Raw genomic sequence first — 24,045 nt, forward strand, 5'->3', positions numbered from 1 at the left:
ACATTAGGCGAAAATTGATAGTTAAGTTGTGTAACAGAAAGTTCTTCTCCTTTTGTTTAATGGCAATACTAAAGAGGTTTGTTTGTACCAATTTTGAGTGGATATTGATATAGTATAACAATAGAACACAGTTGTAATTACTTCTATGACTTAGGCTGAGTTGCACCACCTAACTTTGACCGTAACTATAACGATAACCGGCGTATATTGTATGGAGTTTAACAGATTTTTGACGTTTGTTAAAGTCAAAGTAAGATGGTGCAACCCAGCCTTAGAAAATAAATGTTTTACTAAAAACTAATGCTCTTGTGTTTATTAACACTTACGTAGTAGCCTTAATAAACGTCGCACCATTTCCGGACGAAAACAGCCGGAGCATATTTACAAAGTTAAGTGATTTTCGTCTATTCCCGCAGCACACTGCAAACACGCCGACTAATACATCACTGTCACGCGCATACACGTTCCACGCCGCACGCCGCAGCTCATCCTCATCCGCGATCTATCCGGTGTTGTCCGGGTGTTATTCCTGTAGCGATAAGTGCTACACGTGTATTGCTTTACAGACGAGATAATTAACAAGTCAGTAAATTAAGCTAACTACATACTTCTTCCTCTTCTTTCGTTTGAACGCTGGCATCGACCAAAACTGTGCGATCCCAATCATAAAGAATCAAAAAATTAGTCCTTTTTCTTAATTCGTATAGCAGACGGTGGCTTTACATCACTGTCACGCGCATACACGTTCCACGCCGCAGCTCATCCTCATCCGCGATCTATCCAGTGCTATCCGGGTGTTATTCCTGTAGACGATAAGTGCTACATGCGTATTGCTCTACAGAGGAGATGATTAACAAATCAGTAAATTAATCTACTTACTTCTTCCTCTTCTTTCGTGTGAACGGTGACTTCGAAGAAAACTGTACGATCCCAATAATGTTCCATGACGTGNCTCCAGTGGGTCTAGACAAAGTGCAAATTATAATCGCAAACCAGTCGAAAAGTGGTCGAAAAGCCCCTTTTTTGTATGGAGTTTTGACGGATTCGATTTTCGATTCGATCAAAAAGTGCGTTTTGTCTAGGGGGGCTGGTCAGGCTATACAAAGTAAATCTCGTAGCCCGTCGTAGTCTATACATAGATAGCTAGATGATTGTAGCATTTGTAGCCCGCAAGCCGTAGTATATGCGATACAGAGGTGGAATTGTGTAAAGCAATCGTAATCATTTGACAGTTCATAACGTACGATAAAGTCAGTTAAACAAAGCGTTTGACAGAATAATCGTACGTTATGTGTGTATAACGATTACTTTACACAATTCCACCTCAGAATAGACGATGCTACCATATGAATGTGCAACAACAAAATAGCTTAAAAGTCCAACTTTGTACATTTTACGTTATAACTTTATGTAACTTAATTATAATCGTTTCCATTCTCAATCGGACCCATAAAAGCGATTATACCATTCACTGATAATCACGAATTCTCAGAAACTATTACCTACAAACTAGGTTCCTTTATAGGGTGTAGACCGCTAAGAACGGATTTTATGAAACTCCACCCCTAAGGGGATAAAACGGGATCCACGTGTACGAAGTCGCGAGTGATACTAAGGTGATCGCTAATACCTACAGCTAAATTGATTTTGAACTTGCACAGCTTTCACTTTTGCCAAGTGAAATCTAAAGTTTTGGCTTACCTACTTGCGATGCGCTGATTTTGCGCATTAGAGAAAACAAAGACAATCGATTCCAGTAACTCTGGACTGCAGGCAATCTTAGTGGCTAACTTTGGAGCTTTCTCAAAGCTGCTTAAAGTTTCTCCTTGAATATTAGCTGCACAATCGATAATTTTAATCTGTTCGAAGGAAGTTGCTTTAGTTTGGTTAGAGATCTTCAGGACAGTATTTTGAAGTAAGAACTTTCACTTCGCAAATCTACGCGTATGTATGTACCTATTTTGGGATAATATCACGGTTACAAGCATTGACGTTATAAATTAAGATTCAAAAATGTAAATACATCGTTTTTTCAACCAACCAATCATTGAAGAAATTCTTGTGTGATGCTTTTAAGAGTATCCAGCAGTGGACGTCTTTTGGTATTTTAAATCGATACGAAATCTGGAAGTTAGATGTTATGGAATATAGTCCGCAATGTGCTACAACGCCTTTCTTATAAATTATCATATTTTATAGCGAGTTTTCATGAACAATTTCTGCTGAAAGATCAAGGCTGCCATTGAGTTATACGCTAGTAAATTACTTCAATGGCTGCACCAGTCTGTCACCAATTGCCATTGCATTTCTGGTAAATAAAAGTGACCTAGATGTTTCTAGTAAGAGCTAAAGTGTCTGCTTTTGTGAACATGTCGGTGGCGCAGCGTGTTTTCCAGTTTTATTTTCGCCGCCAATTTATGTGACTCGTCTGGTGTAGTTATTGTAGCTGACAGTTTAATTAAAGTGCTTTAACTCAATTTAAAATTGCTTGCTTTTATAGCGAAGGCGTTGGTAGGTAATTATAACAAACCGTCCCTCAATAGTCAATTGTATGTAATGAACAAACACAGGTATACAACTACCTCTAATTAGATTTTGTGAACTGATTGGTTTCCTAACACACCTAACAACCAGTCAATAAAAAAATAAGGTTTTCAAATTAAAAGAACGAATATTTTGGATATAATCTAAATCTAATAGATTGATTACATTATTTTATTCGTCGGTATAAAATTGTGGGGGAGTTTAATTTAATAACCAACACTCGGCAACTTCTACATTGGTGTTAGTATTGTATGAGTAGAGAAAAGCACAATGGAAATCGCTGCATCAAATCATAAAAGTCACTACTTATCCATTTCATTACATGATATCAACTCTCATTAATGAGACCAAACTTCAAAAAGAGGCCAAACTTTTTAACATTAAATGCCTTTTAAGGTCAACGTCACTTAACTTAACTTTCCACAATATTTGGAAATAACCTGTCAGTGTTTAATACAGAGTGAATGTAGTAAATAATATGAAATGCTCCAAAAATATAATCCGTAAATACGATAAGCTGGCAGCTGTCATTGAGCCACGATTCTAATCCTCTCGAGAACGGTCCTTTTATGAAAACCAGTGACTGAGCTCTTTATTGTTTTATGTAGAAAATACCTATGGACGGCAAATAAAAAGTTATTATTATTATTTAGGAAGATGTCAGTCGACTTTGATGATTTTTCTCAGAAAGATTGTATTAGTCCTTTAATCACTACAACATATTCGCCGGCATATTGTTAAGCTAAACACTCCTATTAAGTTGTAACAAGATAAAACGACAATAATAAGCAAATTCTTGCGTGAAGCATAAACATTTGGAATAAGAAAATTTTCTTTTCTAATTGACTTTCATTATTCGAGCACACAAAATTGGTATCTTCATTAATAAAATCAACTTAGAAGCGAATCACAAAAATGCCACATAAAAGGAAAATCCAAGTAAGTAATCTCATTAGGAATTCTGAATAGAAATCATTAGTCGATCAAAAGCGACATTTCTACCTGTTATTCAACCTATAAAGTGAATTTATCCTGCTTTCGCCGAAGAGATTTANGAGAAAATTAAATTTTCTTTGATTAAGAAGATCCTATTTTGACGATGACATTACTGATCACAACTATTCACAACATCAATCAGAAGAGGGATTGATCTTAACTATACAAACGATCTTTAAAAATCTAATAATCGTCTGTTGCAGTCCGTAAATGACATTTACAGATGCGATTAACGAGAGATTTTGTCGCATCACTAGTAGATCAACTGACATAGACTAAAAATTCGTCAATGTCAGTTGGCCATATTTGTTTACATTTAGGGAAATTTCTAAAGAACTAAGGTATAGGTGAGCCTAAGACGCATTAAACAAGTCCGTTTTTAAAGATAACTGACGAGCTAATATTGGGACACCCTGTATAACAGTAAAATGCTTTTAGGTTGATAAATGTTAAACACTTCAATATTATGATCATAAACATCATGTTCGAATGTTAGTACTAAATTATCTGCCGCTGACGACAGCGTTGCAGTGCAGTGCGGTGCTTCATAGAACATTGTGTTTATTCGTACGCTCGACCGATGTACGCGACCGACGTCAGCGTAGGAGGAAATCAAGCCTAACTCTATGTCATCGTACTCATCGTATAAAGTAGTAAATAGATGCTATCGTGAAATAAAAATGGACAGTGATGTGTCAACAGAACTGTAGTTCAAATCAAAATATTGGATTGTTTTATCTTACTAAACATGCGTGATTTATAATGAGTCATACAACATCCCCATAGCGACAAGTCCTTGCGTGTGCGGCCTCAATTACAGCCATCCTTTGTTCTGGCGTTTGTCACGCGTCCCGTGGTCAGCCTCATAATGCTTATACTCGTATTTATCGGCTAATCACACACCATCATGAAAATCATTGTTACACGGGAAAAGAGCTTTAAATGTCACTGGCTGTTGTAACTTTATAAAAGGGCTAACAATGTGAAAGTGTGTAGGAAAAGATATCGGTATCCCACGTCTAAAGAAAAGAGAAAAAAAGATTAAAAAAACATTAACGCACAATGTTAGCTTACACTTATGGGTGCAGTATTGTTTACTGTATAGAAAGCTATGATAGTTCCTATAAACTTAATTAAAAGTTGGCTAATTTAATAATAATAGTACTGTTATTAAAATTCAGTACAAATTAGGTTTAACTTAGTAAAACTTGAGTTGTTTGGATTGTATTTTTCGTCTGGGTGCTAAAAGCCTTATGAATCAGTTTACTAAAATAAGTGTAATCAAACAACTTAAACGCCACCCACCTTACAACAAAGTTATCTACTACAGTACAAACTACCAGTACCTACTATTGTCGATGAATAGAAATAGGTCTACGAGTTGATTTATCCAAGAAGTAATTAAAATAATAAAAATAAAATACCACATCCACCCACGTCGGAGTTTGCTACGAGCTACGAGAATTCGTAGCTATTTTTAACAAAATATTTTCTCGTATAAAATAATATCGTTGTAATCTTGGCACAAGTAAATTTAACATTGCGTAAATTCTTTGAAATGAATACGAAGCAGTAGTAAAGTAAATTGCGAGCATGAATGAAATAGCCATAAAATACTATGTAAAACTTTACTACGCTAGGTTAGTTTAAGTAATTATGTATTAAAGTTATTTATTCTGTGGGTAAGTGGTCAATTACTGTGTACACACTCAAGTCACGAGTGTACACACAGTTGATTATTCGAATTCGGTGAATGAGTGCCAACTCATAACATATTCACCCTGTTTTCATTATGCATGCTGTAACTACAATTGATTTCGGGATTGGAAAATCTTTACATTTGGCGAAAATAAAGTAACTTGATAGTTAGCGATAAAGTAACAGAAAATTCTTCTTCTTTTGTTTAATGGCTATATTAAAGAGGTTTGTTTGTGCCAATTTTGAGTGGACATTGATATAACTATAACAATAAAACACAGTTGTAATTACTTCTATGACTTAGGCTGAGTTGCAGCACCTAACTTTGACCGTAACTATAAAGATAACCGGCGTATATTGTATAGAGTTTAACAGATTTTTGACGTTTGTTAAAGTCAAAGTAAGATGGTGCAACCCAGCCTTAGAAAATAAATGTTTGACTAAAAACTAATGCTCTTATGTTTATTAACACTTACGTAGTAGCCTTAATAAACGTCGCACCATTTCCGGACGAAAACAGCCGGAGCATATTTACAAAGTTAAGTGATTTTCGTCTATTCCCGCAGCACACGACAAACACGCCGACTAATACATCACTGTCACGCGCATACACGTTCCACGCCGCAGTTCATCCTCATCCGCGATCTATCCAGTACTATCCGGGTGTTATTCCTGTAGACCAGCGGTTCCCGAATGGTGGTCCGAGGAACCCTGGGGTTCCATGGAAAGGCCGCAAGGGTTCCGTAAAAAATGTTATCCCACGTTTCGTGACCGACGTTGTTCGCTCGCACTGACTTGTTTACGCACAAGGGAGGGGCAGGGCGTGCTGGCGGAGTAGTACGGGGGTTCCGCTAGGAAAAGTATAATCAATTAGGGTTCCTTGGCAAAAAAAAAATTGGGAAACCCTGCTGTAGACGATAAGTGCTACACGTGTACCTATTGCTTTACAGACGAGATAATTAACAAGTCAGTAAATTAAACTAACTACATACTTCTTCCTCTTCTTTCGTTTGAACGCTGGCATCGACCAAAACTGTGCGATCTCAATCATAAAGAATCAAAAAAATTAGTCCTTCTTCTTAATTCGTATAGCAGACGGTGGCCTTACATCACTGTCACGCGCATACACGTTCCACGCCGCAGCTCATCCTCATCCGCGATCTATCCAGTGCTATCCGGGTGTTTTTCCTGTAGACGATAAGTGCTACACGTGTATTGCTCTACATAGGAGACGATTAACAAGTAGTACATTAAAATTTCGTAGCGATTAGAGTCGCTTCTCAAATTAAATTGCAAATAAACAAATTGAAAAAATCGAACTGCCTAAGGCGGGAATCGAACCCACGCCTTAAACTTACTTAGTTCTTCTTCTTACATCACTGTCACGCGCATACACGTTCCACGCCGCAGCTCATCCTCATCCGCGACCTATCCAGTGTTATCCGGGTGTTATTCCTGTAGCGATAAGTGCTACACGTGTATTGCTTTACAGACGAGATAATTAAAAAGTCGGTAAATTAAGTTAATACTTCTTCCTCTTCTTTCGTTTGAACGGTGACATCGACCAAAACTGTGCGATCCCAATCATAAAGGATCAAAAAAATTAGTCCTTTTTCTTAATTCGTATAGCAGACGGTGGCCTTACATCACTGTCACGCGCATACACGTTCCACGCCGCAGCTCATCCTCATCCGCGATCTATCCAGTGTTGTCCGGGTGTTTTTCCTGTAGACGATAAGTGCTACACGTGTATTGCTTTACAGACGAGATGATTAACAAGTAGTACATTAAAATTTCGTAGCGATTAGAGTCGCTTCTCAAATTAAATTGCAAATAAACAAATTGAAAAAATCGAACTGCCTAAGGCGGGAATCGAACCCACGCCTTAAACTTACTTAGTTCTTCTTCTTACATCACTGTCACGCGCATACACGTTCCACGCCGCAGCTCATCCTCATCCGCGATCTATCCAGTACTATCCGAGTGTTATTCCTGTAGACGATAAGTGCTACACGTGTATTGCTCTACAGAGGAGATGATTAACAAGTAGTACATTAAAATTTCGTAGCGATTAGAGTCGCTTCTCAAATTAAATTGCAAATAAACAAATTGAAAAAATCGAACTGCCTAAGGCGGGAATCGAACCCACGCCTTAAACTTACTTAGTTCTTCTTCTTACATCACTGTCACGCGCAAACATGTTCCACGCCGCAGCTTATCCTCATCCACGATCTATCCAGTGCTATCCGGGTGTTATTCCTGTAGACGATAAGTGCTACATGCGTATTGCTCTACATAGGAGATGATTAACAAATCAGTAAATTAATCTACCTACTTACTTCTTCCTCTTCTTTCGTTTGAACGGTGACATCGACCAAAACTGTGCGATCTCAATCATAAAGAATCAAAAAAATTAGTCCTTCTTCTTAATTCGTATAGCAGACGGTGGCCTTACATCACTGTCACGCGCATACACGTTCCACGCCGCAGCTCATCCTCATCCGCGATCTATCCAGTGTTATCCGGGTGTGTAGACGATAAGTGCTACATGCGTATTGCTCTACATAGGAGATGATTAACAAATCAGTAAATTAATCTACTTAATTCTTCCTCTTCTTTCGTGTGAACGGTGACTTCGACCAAAACTGTGCGATCCCAATAATGTTCTATGACGTGGCCCTTGGGAGGTCTTCCATTGTACAGGACACAAGGCCCATTCAAGGAGCCTATGGTCTGAAACTTCAAAATTACGCACTGAAAACTTTTCTGCAATAATTGGTGGTTTATGTTTCATTACTTTTTTTTGGGCCAGTCCTTATTTTCTTACTTCAATATTAATTATGCTTTTAAACTCGTATTTTAAGCTTGAATTTAATATGACAAAAACTTAAAAGACCTCTTTTTCCAACCATAAAGGGTCGTAAATCACTGTCAAGCGCATCTACAGCACCTATTTTTTTAAACTGTCTGAATTTATCAAGATTTACTCTAGGCTTGTTTGGTCGGTTAACAAACCTGCAAATTAATAAAATTCTTGGTCTTTTTCTCTCCACAACGTAATATTTTGGCGTGCCTATGTTAAGTCCTAAATTCAAATAATAACCCCTGGCCGTGGATTTATTAACTTTGTTAACTTAATCGCGCGAGAGTCGTTACGTTTGCAGGCTGTCTGCAAAATATTAAACGTCTTTTACGCAGTTATGTTACGGCGGGATTACGGCCATAACTTCACACAGCGTAGCAAATATTTTCATGGGTACACAAAGGCATTTTCTGTATTTTCTGCCTGACGCGGTATTCACGATAAACGAAGTATAATTATCTTCCATCCTCCTACTATAGGTTGACTTCAGCTTTCTTTTCATTTTATATTATCCAAGGCTTCATCTATCTCCTACAATACTATAGTAATGCAGTAACTATTAGGAAATCGTGATCCAACGATCTTTACAACTCTTTACGATCTTTACAACGGACTTACAAGCTTAATANGCTTAAATGGACCTTTACGAACAATGGGCATCGCCTTCTGACGTATCACCACAAAAGTTACCCATAAAATGCTCCATCCAACTTATCTGGCCTCGAAACAAACTTCCATTCCAGCCTACAAAATCGTATTAACTACCCTCAGAACAATGCATAGAAAATTTATGTGAAGCTGGCGAAAGAAAACTTCGCGCTACGAGAAAGTTTCGTTTTGTTTTTCTTAGCCTATCCACAGTAGTTAAAGTTTTCTTTGTAGAACAGATTTCCATCAATTATAAACCACCTGTTTAGATAATAGTTACCAAAGTTTTAGCAACTAACATGAAAAAAGCTTTAATCTGATTACTTTGGGTCTAAAATTTCTGAGCTATTTAATATAGATGAGACCTAAGAAAATGCTATCTTTTGTCGTAAAAAAAGTCTTAAATGGTTAGACTAACAGCTGGTGAACGCCAGACCTACGTCATTTTATAAAAGCTGAAAGTTTGTCAGCGTATGCTCCCAATAAAGGATAGAATGTTGGTGAATCATGAAGTTTGGGTCATCGTGGCTTTGGCAGCTATTCTAAAAAAACTGTCTGGCAAGGAGTTGGAACTTTCAAAACTGTCTGGCTGATGTCAATGTGGAAACAACTTCTAATCATTGCCCAAATATTATACATAAAAATCAGATTTTATGCACCGAATTCCAGTCCCCCGCTGATAACGATGTTTTTTGTCTTTTGCAGATGGGATACATGACCTGATGATAATAATGACTTTTTCTTCCGCAGGTGTATCCCTAGTGTATATGATAATGGTGCTGCCAGGCCTGCTGCCGTGGGGCGGCGGCGGCTCCTGGTTCCTGTCGCTGTGCCATCTACTGGGCGCGCTGGCGCCGTGGTGCGGCTCCTTCCTGTACCACCTGTTCATGAACCACACGCGCGGCGAGGCCATGTACCATCGCCTGCTGCAGCTGGACATGCTGGGCATCTGGGTCAGCCAGAGTATAGGTCAGTGCACGACTTTTAGACAATAAAAGGTTTGATTTCGTAATATATTCCTGTACAACCTGTTCATGAAGAATACGCGCGGCGAGGCCATGTACCATCGCCTGCTGCAGCTGGACATGCTGGGCATCTGGGTCAGCCAGAGTATAGGTCAGTGCACGATTGTTAGACAATAAAAAGTTTGATTTCGTAATATATTCCTGTACCACCTGTTCATGAACCACACGCGCGACGAGGCCATGTACCACCGCCTGCTGCAGCTGGATATGCTGGGCATCTGGGTCAGCCAGAGTATAGGTCAGTGCACGACTGTTAGACAATAAAAGGTTTAATTTCATATTATATTTCTCTACCACCTGTTCATGAACCATACGCGCGACGAGGCCATGTACCACCGCCTGCTGCAGCTGGATATGCTGGGAATCTGGGTCAGCCAGAGTATAGGTTAGTGGATGATTGTTAGAAGACAAAACCACAATACGTACATAACTCTAATGCATATTATGGCTTGATTTCGGCCTATGTTCCACTACCACCTGTTCATGAACCACACGCGCGGCGAGGCCATGTACACCGCCTGCTGCAGCTGGATATGCTGGGAGTCTGGGTCAGCCAGAGTATAAGTCAGCGACTGATTACACCCAAGACAAATAGCAATTCTATTCGAAGTGCCTAAGGCTTGATTTCGTCTTACGCTGACGTCGGTCGCGTAAGTCTCTGATGGAATACGGGTATTTGATGCCAGGAGTGCAGTGGGGTGCCTAATAAAGTCAATGATATTTGCCACGCCAGCGTAGAAGGCAATCAAGTCCATGAAAATTTGATAAAAAGCAAAAACAGTCATAAAAGTCATTTATTTTCTGCAAATAGGCTTTTACAAAGCTTTTATTACAAGTTCCAGTATTACTTTATTCCTAGGGAAGCTTTTCGTATTCATTCAGGTAACTCATCATGAAATCATTCCTTCGGGAAATCCCTTGCCTTCTATACTCTTTGATAATCAAAGAACTAAGTGAAATCAGTTATTTCGTGAAATACTTAGATACATAATAGAACTTGAATGTTCTTGGAACTTGCCTAAAACGGATGAGACGAGGAAAACGAAGAAAACGCAAATTGCTTCTTTTTCAACTTAACGACTTAGTCAGTTTAGTTCAGTTGTGTGAGGAAACACCAGACTGATTACTAAAGTTAAATTAATCCAACTTTAGCAACAACCTAACTGACTCATTTATTAACTGACGCTGAAGACAAAATGCTAACACTTTTTGAGAGATCGACCGTAAGCAGCTAACCAAAACTAGGCCACGTGGTTCCTAATTACTTTTATTTCAAAGGCTTTTTCTATAATAGAATAGGTATCTAAAAATAAATAGTAATAAGACTATTTTTAATATGACCTTAATCAAGCCATTTTATAAAGTAAGTAAAGCGAACCCGGATAAATACAAAAGTAAAGGAAATAAATGTTTTGTTATGGAAATATCATCACCATTTTGGGGAGAAGGAAATTGAAGGAATACAAGAATATAACACGACATGGGTTGCTACGCACAAGAAAATGAGATGCCTACGTTTTGTGAATACGTTTTTATATTCTGAATAATCTGAATAAAATTGTCTTTACGCCCACAGGTTTATGTGAAATGAATGTGCGAAATTTTAGGAATGATAGTTTGAATGATAATGTAGTCCAGTTTCTTGTTTGACCGTTTTCATTGTAGTTCCAGTATGTGACAGCTTAATTATTTGCCTAAAAGTAATGTAACTAAAAAAAGTTCCATTCGCAGAATATTACTAAACACAAGTGACAGTTATTGCAAAAGTACAAGATATTATTTACACTTTTACTATTTTAGTAAGCGCCCAGCCCGACCTGGTAAAGCTTCTAACGACTGCTGTTTATTACCTAAATATTATTTACTGCTGAGTTGCGTATCCAATAAAATTATTCATTTGTGTAGACAATTATTAATTTGTGTGTACAGTAGTGTGATACCTAAAGGGACGGTCTCTTTGAACTCTGACCTTCAGCACAATTGTTGCTTTTAGGTTAAGCATTTAGCAGAGTGATTTACAACCATACATTATACGGCCCTTTCGAAGCGCCTAAATTATAGAATGCCATTAATTTTTGACTATTTGACGTGCAGTCGTTTATCACTTATCCGGGAGGCCATTAATCTTCTCCATTAATTCGCTACTCGAGGAACATGCTCCAGATGCTGCGTCTTCGATAACTATGTAGAATTAATATGTCCTGTCAGCTCAGGGAAACAAGATGTACCTATTCTACTCAATCTACCACTCAAAGTGAAGGTCTGGCAAAATACAAACTACTAACTAATAGTGAATTTATACACGATGCCGCGATGTCACAATTTGGAACAATGAATTAAAACTTACAGGGCAGATATGTACCATCCTAGACTGCATCCCAAACATCAGGTGCGATTGTGGTCAAATAACTGCCTTGTTATTCATAAAAAAAACATTCGCTAATTATTTTCATAAATTCAAATTACGCTTTATTAGGTACGTACCTTTCAGTGTATGACTCGCCTCTTCATTTTTTTCTGTAAATTACAAAATTAATACGTTTTTACAACTATGCGTGCTTTAAACCTGAAGAACATTATCATCATCATCATCATCATCNTGCGCTTACGCTAAAATTTCTACAAAGTGGTCAGGCGGAAGAGTCCCCAATAGTACATGTCGCTGGATTCGCAGTCACTTATAATTGCACTTTTTATAGATTCGAAATGTCGAATTGAATATTAAAAACGTTGAGAAATAGATTTCAGTAAAAAATGAGCAGTTTCTGCGATGTAGCTACTATAATTAATAATAATTTTATAGCTCGAAAATTAAAGACGCTATGAAGAACAGGCGACTAAAAATGGCGGCAAATTGAAGAAGTCAAATCAATTCCTAACTCGCGCTTTATAAAAAGTGTAGATTCCGTGGAGGGTAGTTGAACGGGAAACATGGNACCACACGCGCCGCGAGGCCATGTACCATCGCCTGCTACAGCTGGACATGCTGGGCATCTGGGTCAGCCAGAGTATAGGTCAGTGCACGATTTTAGCGCCCAAGACAAGTTAGAACCCATGGCCATGATATCCCAACGGTGAAAGTGTCAGATTGGTCGACTCGAGATCCAATGAACGCTGGTTCGAACCCACTGCCGCATGACTATTGCGGTGAACCCGCTCGTAATACAAGCATATTTTATATTTAGCTTACCACGAGGGGTTTATGGGACTACTCGTATTAGTAATTTGTGCAATACAAGCTACTATACGGTAAGGTCATGTACCACCACCTGCTGCAGTTGGATATGCTGGGTATTGACACAGATGTGTCAAGCAGAGTATAGATCAGTGACTCATAACACCCAAGACAAACATAATTAATGCCCGTTTTCACCATCAATCCCTAATTTTTAAGTGACCCCTATGCAAACAAAATTCTTGTTATTTGTCACCATAGGGGTCACTTAAAAATTAGGGATTGATGGTGAAAACGGGCATTAGTCTCTTAAGGCTTGATTTCGTCTGATGTCGGTCGCGTAAGTATCTGATGGAATACGGGTACTTGATGCCAGGAGCGCAGTGGGGTGCCTAATAAAGTCAATGATATTTGTCACGCCAGCGTAGGTTGAAGGCAATCAAGTCTAAGAAAGCTCATGAAAATTGGATAAAAAGCCGAAACAGTCATAAAAGTCATTTATTTTCTGCAAATAGGCTTTTACAAACCTTTTATTACAAGTTCCAGTATTACTTTATTCCTAGGGAAGCTTTTCGTATTCATTCAGGTAACTCATCATGAAATCATACCTTCGGCAAATCCCTTGCCTTCTATACTCTTTGATAATCAAAGAACTAAGTGAAATCAGTTATTTCGTGAAATACTTAGATACATAATAGAACTTGAATGTTCTTGGAACTTGCCTAAAACGGATGAGACGAGGAAAACGAAGAAAACGCAAATTGCTTCTTTTTCAACTTAACGACTTAGTCAGTTTAGTTCAGTTGTGTGAGGAAACACCAGACTGATTACTAAAGTTAAATTAATCCAACTTTAGCAACAGCCTAACTGACTCATTTATTAACTGACGCTGAAGACAAAATGCTAACACTTTTTGAGAGATCGACCGTAAGCAGCTAACCAAAACTAGGCCACGTGGTTCCTAATTACTTTTATTTCAAAGGCTTTTTCTATAATAGAATAGGTATCTAAAAATAAATAGTAATAAGTCTATTTTTAATATGACCTTAATCAAGCCATTTTATAAAGTAAGTAAAGCGAATCCGGAATAAATACAAAAGTAAAGGAAATAATGTTTTGTTATGGAAATATCATCACAATTTTGGGGAGAAGGAAATTGAAGGAATACAAGAATATACACGACATGGGTTGCTACGCACAAGAAAACGAGATGCCTACGTTTTGTGAATACGTTTTTATATTCTGAATAATCTGAATAAAATTGTCTTTACGCCCACAGTTTTATGTGAAATGAATGTGCGAAATTTTAGGAATGATAGTTTGAATGATAATGTAGTCCAGTTTCTTGTTTGACCGTTTTCATTGTAGTTCCAGTATGTGACAGCTTAATTATTTGCCTAATAGTAATGTAACTAAAATAAGTTCCATTCGCAGAATATTACTAAACACAAGTGATAGTTATTGCAAAAGTACAAGATATTATTTACACTTTTACTATTTTAGTAAGCGCCCAGCCCGACCTGGTAAAGCTTTTAACGACTGCTGTTTATTACCTAAATATTATTTACTGCTGAGTTGCGTATCCAATAAAATTATTCATTTGTGTAGACAATTATTAATTTGTGTGTACAGTAGTGTGATACCTAAAGGGACGGTCTCTTTGAACTCTGACCTTCAGCACAATTGTTGCTTTTAGGTTAAGCATTTAGCAGAGTGATTTACAACCATACATTATACGGCCCTTTCGAAGCGCCTAAATAATAGAATGCCATTAATTTTTGACTATTTGACGTGCAGTCGTTTATCACTTATCCGGGAGGCCATTAATCTTCTCCATTAATTCGCTACTCGAGGAACATGCTCCAGATGCTGCGTCTTCGATAACTATGTAGAATTAATATGTCGTGTCAGCTCAGGGAAACAAGATGTATTCTACTCAATCTACCACTCAAAGTGAAGGTCTGGCAAAATACAAACTACTAACTAATAGTGAATTTATACACGATGCCGCGATGTCACAATTTGGAACAATGAATTAAAACTTACAGGGCAGATATGTACCATCCTACACTGCATCCCACTTAACATCAGGTGCGATTGTGGTCAAATAACTGCCTTGTTATTCATAAAAAAAACATTCGCTAATTATTTTCATAAATTCAAATTACGTTTTATTAGGTGTGCGTACCTTTCAGTGTATGACTCGCCTCTTCATTTTTTTCTGTAAATCTATACTTATAATAAATCTGTAGAGAGGTCAATTCTGTACATGAAATATATTTTCAAAATAACAATCAGGGGGTGATTAGTGATCGATACTGATGCCAAAAATGCAATCAGTAAAATTTTTGTCTGTCTGTCTGTCTGTCTGTCTGTCTGTCTGTCTGTCCGTCTGTATGTTCCTTATAGAAACAAAAACTACTCAACGGATTTTAACGAAATTTGGTACAATTATTCTTCGTACTCCTGGGCAGGTTATAGGATACTTAGGAATTCCCACGGGAACGGGAATTAGCGGGAAAATCCTTTTGTATGAAAAATCTAAACCGCTTAAGTTAGACACTTTAAATTTGGCATGCAGGTACCTTAGTAAACTTAAAGCTTAGTTACAACAGGATATTGCAAAATTCCCAAAGTAACGGGAATTAGCGGGAAAATCCTTTTGTATGAAAAATCTAAACCGCTTAAGTTAGACGCTTGAAATTTGGCATGCAGGTACCTTAGTAAACTTAAAGCTTAGTTACAACAGGATATTGCAAAATTCCCACGGGATCGGGAGTTAGTGGGAAAAAAACATTTGTATGAAAAAATCTAAACTGCTTAAGTTAGACGCTTGAAATTTGGCATGCAGGTATCTTAGTAAACTTAAAGCTTAGTTACAACAGGATATTGCAAAATTCCCACGGGAACGGGAGTTAGCGGGAAAAAACATTTTTATGAAAAAATCTAAACCGCGTAAGATAGATGAAGGGGGTAAAACGCGATCCACGCGTACGAAGTCTCGGGCGGCCGCTAGTTACAAAATAAATACGTTTTTACAACTATGCGTGCTATAAACCTGAAGAACATTATCAACGTAGATTTAATATTTAATCAAATTAGGGCTTTGAACTCATTATACTGAGGGCACATGAAGGCACTCAAATTGAATAATTAAGCATTAATCAAGAGGATGACAGTGTAAAAGTTTTGTGATGTCGCTCATATGCCGTAGTAGGGATGAAACGTGTTAACGTAGTACTGTAACTACGACGTCGTAGAGTTGAAGCTACGCCGTAGCTGTGTTTCAGTTTTTCCACAATAATGCTAAAAAGCCTATAAGTAGGGTAATTTATTCATGTTGTAAGCATTAGAATGAGTAAGCTATTTCAACAAATACTTAGTATACAAATGAACAAAATCCAACCACCTTGAAACCTTTCAAATTGAATTGAACGTGACTAAAAGCCACTGGGCTGGTAACAGGTGTTTTGATTTTATATAAAAATATTTATTTAATAAATGGCATTCAATGATCGTAGCGACATTTAGTCAGTCTCTGTAAATATACTATACTTTCAAAACTATGAAAACAAAATCGCAAGGGAAATCCCGTCTCGTAAATTGTGCTAGCGTCGAAAAAGTAGAGTTCGTCTCTCGAGATAGCGGCTCGGAAGAAACATAAAAATATTATCAGTTACAACGTTACATAAAGGCAATATCCACCGGTTTGGTTTGGCTCGAACCAAAAATATATTAGACATCTATCTGTAGCTTAGAGAATCGTCGTTAATTCCTCTATGATCTGTACCTCTAGTAGGAAAAACTTTCGAGTTCGTTTCGTTGCGTATTCAAAGTGTCATCGAAAAATTTTGTATGAAAAATTAAACAGCGCCCCCTAGGGCGGCTATAATATAGGGGGCGCTGTTTAATTTTTCATACAAAATTTTTCGATGACACTTTGAATACGCAACGAAACGAACTCGAAAGTTTTTCCTACTAGAGGTACTGTAGTGTTGGAAACCGATAGGTGGCCCAACCTTCTTATAAACTTGTCTATATTTTTATAGACAAGTTTATAAGAAGTTTTAATAGTTTTTTATATCTTTTAATACCTAAGCATAGTTTTTGGTTTTTATTGTGTTTTGATAACTAAACCACAATAAACTTTCTTGATTTCGATAGCAAGAGTTTATCTCCCGCCTGGCACGCCCCAGCAGCTGTGTACATGTAGTCCTACTAATATCCTACTAATATAATATTATAAATAAATGCGAAAGTTTGTGTGGATGTCTGGATGTCTAGATGTTTTTTACTCTTTCACGCAAAAACTACTGAACGGATTTTGATGAAACTTTACAGTATTATTGTTTATAACCTAGAATAACATATAGGCTATAATTTATGACGATCTGTGACAAACTAAATTTTACGCAAGTGAAGCCGCGGGCAAAAGCTGGTAAAAATAAAATAAAAACTTCTACTGTACAACGATAACGGGAGTGTACTGGGTAGTTGCCAATTTGTAAGTATAAATAATATGGCCACATTAATGCGATAACTAGATCATAATAATGCAGAGGCAAAATGGCCATCCATTTGTCCGGTAATTAGCTACATCATATTAATTTGGCCAAGGCACGTTTAATTACAGCCGGGAAACTAAGGCCACAGCCAGCGAAGAACAAATAGGCTTACACCAGAAAAATGTTTTTTTTAAATTGCTACATACTTATTTTCATTCTCTAGTTTAGTGATTCTATCGGACTAACTATCGCCCGTATTCACAAACGATGCTCGCTTAAGTGAAGCAGTAAATCGAACGCACAGCATTGAATAGAGGTCTGTGATTGTTCGTCACTCTGTGCGTCCACGCGCACTGTGAGGACCTCATAGTAATGTTTGTGAATACGGGCGTATGTCTATAACGCCAGTCAAGATTGCGGGTTTGAATCCGCTAAGGAAGATAAAATGTACCTACATTATCCATTATCCATATGAACATCATACCAACTAACTGCACTAGAATGTGAATAATCTTCAGTTTATAAAATTAAACCCAATCTAGAAATTATTTAACATAATTAATTATACATGATTAAATGCGCGAGAGCATGTTCTTTATGGCTGGGTTTGACGGATGACGTTGTCGATTTTCGCTCTACTGAACTTGTCACCCGATATCTCGTTAATATTTAAAGCTTCTTCAGGAAGTCTGAATAACGAGGGGTACGTAGTGTAAAGTTAAAAATGTTTGCTCTAATTTACTAACTATCGATTGCACTATCTTTTTTTAACGAAGTCTGTCAAAGTCCATTCAAAAACATCGGTTAAAGTTATAGATACGATTAAAGTTAAGGTATACAACTCAACCTAACTTTAGTCAGCGCCTGGCGGCTCTACCTTTGATTGTGTTGTCGAATTGATCACTAATTTTAAATCAGGTCATTCGCTATCTGCTTCGTTTAAATCACTGTCATCCGCACAATATAAATCTGGATATCGGCTTTGCAAATTCATGGAATGTGTAGGACGTTCATTAATTAACGTATTACCTACCTACCTATTACGGATGATTTAATTACGCGATGACACGGTATGCGATAATATGATACTTACTTGTTTTTAAATTGGAAAACTTTGATGTGGATTTTGGTCACAACTTTAACTGTAGGTAACTTTTGGCTTTCATGATAAAAGAAACTAGTCATACAAAGAAAATATTACTTGAATGAAAATTAGGTTGTGAATTCGTTTATGTGTAATTTTCCGCAAACATATCCCACATAGTACAAAACTACATTAGCAAACAAAGATTCCGCCAGTCACGATTCGCCTACTTTCGATTGTATGATTTGTATGGCTTTAAATCCATTAAATCGGCATTGACGTCACAAGCGGGGCAATCCATCCTTGTTCAGTCGGCAACATTCGTTTCACACGCAGACGTAATCTACGGGTCACAGTATATCATTGGGAACTTTAATAAACCATGTACTAGGGAAAACTGTCATGTAGGAACGTAAACGGGTTCTGCTATGCGAGCTAAGGTATCTATTTTACGAGTATGCGATCAATCTCTAGCTACATAAAATATTTTTCCAAATATTCCTTGACTTTCGAGAGGAGTTCAAAGATAAAAAAATGCCAGTCAGTTATTCATTAAGAAAGAAAGAAAGAAAGAATTCTTGGACTTGTTTGAAATATGATCGTCAATGCGCCACGACATCAAAACTAAAAGCAATGGTTATATTTTGAGGTAGTAGGTAACTTAATTGTACCTAAACCTCATGTGAGATACTAGTAGTATCTTATATTATGTGCAAGAACAGCAAACTCTTTTAAAATAATCATCAAAATTCAAATGCGGCTTTTGTAAACGGTCCTAGGCCACCTAGGCTTACGAAAGCTGCCAGCGACTCAAGACAATTTTGGCATCTTGTGCCTGTAGATAATTAAGTATTCGACTTTGAGTAAAGATCGTGATCGCTTCGCGAAGTTCCCAAACATACGAGACAACACGAGACATCTTGAGTTTATCAAATCGAAATCTTTAACGAATATCTCATCATGTAGAGGCACTGAAGTGTTCATGTCTTTACTACTTTCGTTCAACTAGCTCGTAAAGATATGCACACAGCAAATTCTACTGAAGCTCCTTGAGGATCGTTTGCATAACTTAGCGTACCTATCGCGGTATTCTCTCTTCACATTTGCAGTTGCATCACCAAACTTCGCTGGAAATCCGATATAAATCGAAAGTTATAGTTCATTTGGCTGAGTGCCCAAGTCGTTCACTTCTGGCAAAGGTTGCAGGTTTGATTGGCACTATAGCAAATTGATGAAACAAATAGTTATTGTTTCATATCACTGTACAACACTGCACTGGCGGAATAGTGATTCTACGAAATCCTGAGTTCGCTGGTGAATCACGCGAAGTTATGCAAAATCTTAACTTTAAAAGAGATAATTATGTGTCTTGAAGTGTACTACTACGTTTAGTCATCAGTTCGAAAGCGTGACAGACGCGCCTTAGAATGACTAACTATCGCACGTTCATCATGACACAATCGTTTACTAACTGAGAATTGTATTAATAAAAGGCGTGTTGGTTTATTTAAGTAGTCATCGGGTTTCCTCTGAATAAATTATAAGGAATGAACGTAATCGTGAGATGTTGGAATTACCTGGCAACGTCGTGCGAACCACCTGCCTCGCGTCACGCGCCGTCACGGGCGCGAATTATTCGCCGAGCACAGCGTCGCAGCCGTGACGAGGGGCTTGCAAAACAAAATCAATAAAACATATTATTCTATCGAACGTAGCAAACCTATTTGTACTGTTAACTATACAAGTTTCTTGCAAAAAGCACTGTTAAACGTAAATAAGTGGATGTAAGTAGAGTAAACCGTTCGTGTTTACTTGATCAATCAATACTAAAACTCGATCACACCGAGGTGTCACTTGATTACTTCTTGATACATTGAAAATTCGAACACAAATTGACGTACCTACCTTCATATTTTTATTATTAAATAAATAATTAAAATTTACCTTGCGAAGAATATTTAAAAAATCTGCAGGCGTCAAAACTTTCTTTTTGCACGGGTATCCCCACATTTTCACGGAAAAAATGGCGTCTTAAAAATGGCACGTGCCGGGTCAAGTGCAATGTCACGACTTACGTCCGCCCCTGGCCGTGCAGTCGGCCCCTTTCCACTATGGCTGACCATTTTGAAGTCTTGGGCTAAAAGTAAAAAGAAAATTATGAACAACTATTCAAAGAAACGATGAAAGAAAAGAAAGAAGAAAAAGAAAAAAGTTTGAATAGATACTCGACCTTCACAATTATACAATAGAAATAATCAGTTGGGAAAATAATAGTTCGTTCGTTTGTTCGTTTCAGCCCAACGACGTCCACTGCTGCACAAAGGCCTACCCCAAGGATTTCCATAACGATCCGTCCTAAAATAGTACCTAATGTTTACCAATAACAATTATTGCCAACCCAACGTTGCACCTTTTTGTGCCTTAGCTTACTTTCATACTCATAAAAGCTTGAATTTCATGCCGACCTTTTAAGGCGATGAAAAGGCTGCGAGCTTGTGAAGGCAAAATCGAAGCAAGCAGCATATGGAATCGGAATACGAATCGGCAAAAGGTACAACAAAGAGAACGGAATAATGGACCTTTTTAATCAAAATATTAACATGGAGTTTCCTCTGTTGTCTGAGATTGATTTTGGTAACTTACAAAATGATTACACATAAATGTAATCGCGATGGTAGGTAACCTTTTAGTTCAAATCAAATCAAATCTTTTATTCAGTACTTAGGCCGGTTCTAGGGTGCTTATATATTAATACATACATATGTTATACGTACGTCGCAAATATAGCTTGCTCTACCACTTCGGGACAATATATGGGCTAATTATTATTGACGGGATTGCTACCACGTACCTTATTTACGAGCCTCCGATACCTATACAAATCCCGTCAATAATAATTATTCTGTTAGTGACCATGAAAGTTTAAAACAATATAAGATCTGGTTCTGGGAAGAAATGACGGAAGAAACTCTGTCACCTTTGTCATCATCTCTATTTCAATTAAAATACGGCATTATTTATTATCGGCATTATCACGTATTATCGGACAAAAATGTGTAGCAGAATTTGATGTCCTGCTGTCGACTGCTCTTTAGTCGATTGTTAAAAGGCACGTATAAGGGAAACATGACAATATTGTCATTGTTCTTGCTAACACGAGCTTTAAAAAAGCCCTACAGCCGGGTCAAGGGCGCGACCGCATATTACGGTACAGCCCTTTGTTGCAGGCCCGCTGCAGACCGCCCTTACGTAACTTTGGCGGTTATCTGGAACTGGAAGTTTTAAGTCTTATTGGACGGGACTACTGTATTTTTCAGTATTCGAGGACTTTAAGAAACTTTGGGTTATAGGTTATAGCTATTGAATTTCAAGTGTTCTTTTATTCCTAATAAAACTAACGCAAATCCATTGATTCGGATTACGGCCACACTCTAAAACTTTTAAACCTTTCGAATTTTGGTAACTAAAATTATTTGTACGCACACATGTTACAAGAACCTCTAGAATTAATTGAAAATCAATTCAATAGTAAGATTTAGTATGATTTATTCGATCTCAAGTGGCTCTACAGCATCCCATTAATTACACTCTTGGATGTCTCAGAACAGCTCGTTCAATCCTAAATCAGAGCGTAACTGGATGCGCCGGAGGGCCTGGCACCTCGCCAGGGTCTTATACCCTGGAGGTTCACTAGGTTATTACAACTAGCAGACCATATTTAGTGGCTTTTGAGAGGCGCTTGACCTAGTAAGTTACTACAGGAGTGATTGTTAGGAATTTATTCATTACATAAAATAATTTAGCACCTCAGCTCAAACACACAATTTTCTAATTAATTGTATGCACCGGTAATTGCGAAATCCTTGAGGAAGCCCTTTATCCAGCAGTGGACGGCTTTTAATGACATCAAAATTGACGATAAACAATTATAACAGTTAACAGTCCGTTAAGATGGTAAGGATAAAAATGAGAATGTTTTCCATCTAAAATTGTTTTGGCTGCCTTGAATTCTAATAAGTGGCACGTGCCCTATTTTCCATTCCATAATGTATATTTACATAACAGCTTTTATAAATAGAAAGCTATGCACCGACCACTAAACTAGAACTTTGCCGGTCGCGTGCAGCTCGGCCTCGACTTTTACCGATTCCAACAATGCATTTGTTTCCATTTAGATGCTATAAAAACTTTCACTAGCGCTCCTTTTAGTTGGCTTCCACGAACTTGACTGTGGCATCAACTTTCTAATATTTGTTTGACTTTCACAGACTAATAATATTTTCCTGAAATTATAGTCAATTTACCACGCGTTGAGTTTTGGTAACAAAAACCGTTAAGCGTAGGTAACCAATCTACCTACTTACTAGTATGTGTAAAATTTGTCTAGCAAAGTAACATGCGCGTGTAATTTAGCTTCGCTCGCAGTAGGATATGCGCTTTAGACAGCTCGTAGCGTTTGTCGTAGCAGAAAATGCTCGTAGTCGTCTTATCGTAGCGCTACGAACGTATGGTGAATTATGCAAGGCACTTGAAGTAAGGTTTGCACTGTATTATTTATGTCCTTGTACCCTTTTTTGCTATTAAAATGTTTTTTGCTATTAAATAAACTCGAGTTTTATTTAGTAATTGCAAGACTACATAGTTTGTTATTTGAGAGATAATTTCTCAATTCTATTTATCTACACCTGTCCCGCTGTTTGCTTCTTTAGGTAATCTCATTGCTGTTTTTGACCCTGACTGAAGGCTTTGTATAATTTGGTTGATCTAATAATGGAACCGAAAATAAGAAAAATAAATTCCTAAAGAAATACCTACCTATTTTTACAAAATGAAGCCCAAATGGCATCTTATTATAAAAATATCGTCGTTCCTTTTCCATAACCCCGAATAATCCTGCCCAAATCAAACATTGTGACTATCCAAAACGCCCGCCCTTACCGGTAAATATCGAGCGCTGCACCGATTAGTCGGCGCCATAATGACATGCAATCAAGTCGGTCGGTGACAAACCCGCGGTGTTTGTCGAGCCCATGATTACCACACCATGGCTACCAATAACGTAATGCTACGGAAATTTCCCCTCATTTGAAAAGTAAGTAGGAAAGAGAATGACGATAATCATATGTTTACGACGCGTTTATAAAGTGAATGAATTCTTGCGCTGTTTTTCGTGTTTCACGGTGCGATTATACTAAATGGAATTTTAATGTGTTACAAACAAACTGCCCCCTATTCAGAGTTCATTACTTTCTCCTGAAAAAAACTGATCTAGGCAAGTAGCAATACAGTCCTAAAATAATTGCCCTTCTAGACAGACTACCATTACTTTGTCTTACAAGAACTGCTTACCCCTCTAATATCGTTGAGGGAAGTGATGACTAGTTCACAGTATTACCAACACAATAGTCTACATATTAGCAAGTCACTGCATAATTGATTACCACGCAATTTAGTTCATGCGTCAATTAACACACACACCTGTCGTGCTACAAGAAAACTGCTCCTGA

The 24,045-nt window shown here is 37.6% G+C and overlaps 1 protein-coding gene across 1 annotated transcript in view; it reads left to right on the forward strand.

The window, feature by feature from the left end:
- Nucleotides 1-24,045, forward strand: part of LOC114353958 (progestin and adipoQ receptor family member 4) — a 73,736-nt gene that overhangs the window by 17,178 nt on the left and 32,513 nt on the right. The window contains exon 2 of the mRNA XM_028306157.1: nucleotides 9,500-9,718. Within this exon, the coding sequence (XP_028161958.1) occupies nucleotides 9,500-9,718 (219 nt within the window). The remainder of the gene's footprint in view (nucleotides 1-9,499; nucleotides 9,719-24,045) is intronic.

Source organism: Ostrinia furnacalis, unplaced genomic scaffold (genome assembly GCF_004193835.3).
Source record: "Ostrinia furnacalis isolate ACB-3 unplaced genomic scaffold, ASM419383v2 OfSCF1862, whole genome shotgun sequence".
NCBI lineage: Eukaryota > Metazoa > Arthropoda > Insecta > Lepidoptera > Crambidae > Ostrinia > Ostrinia furnacalis.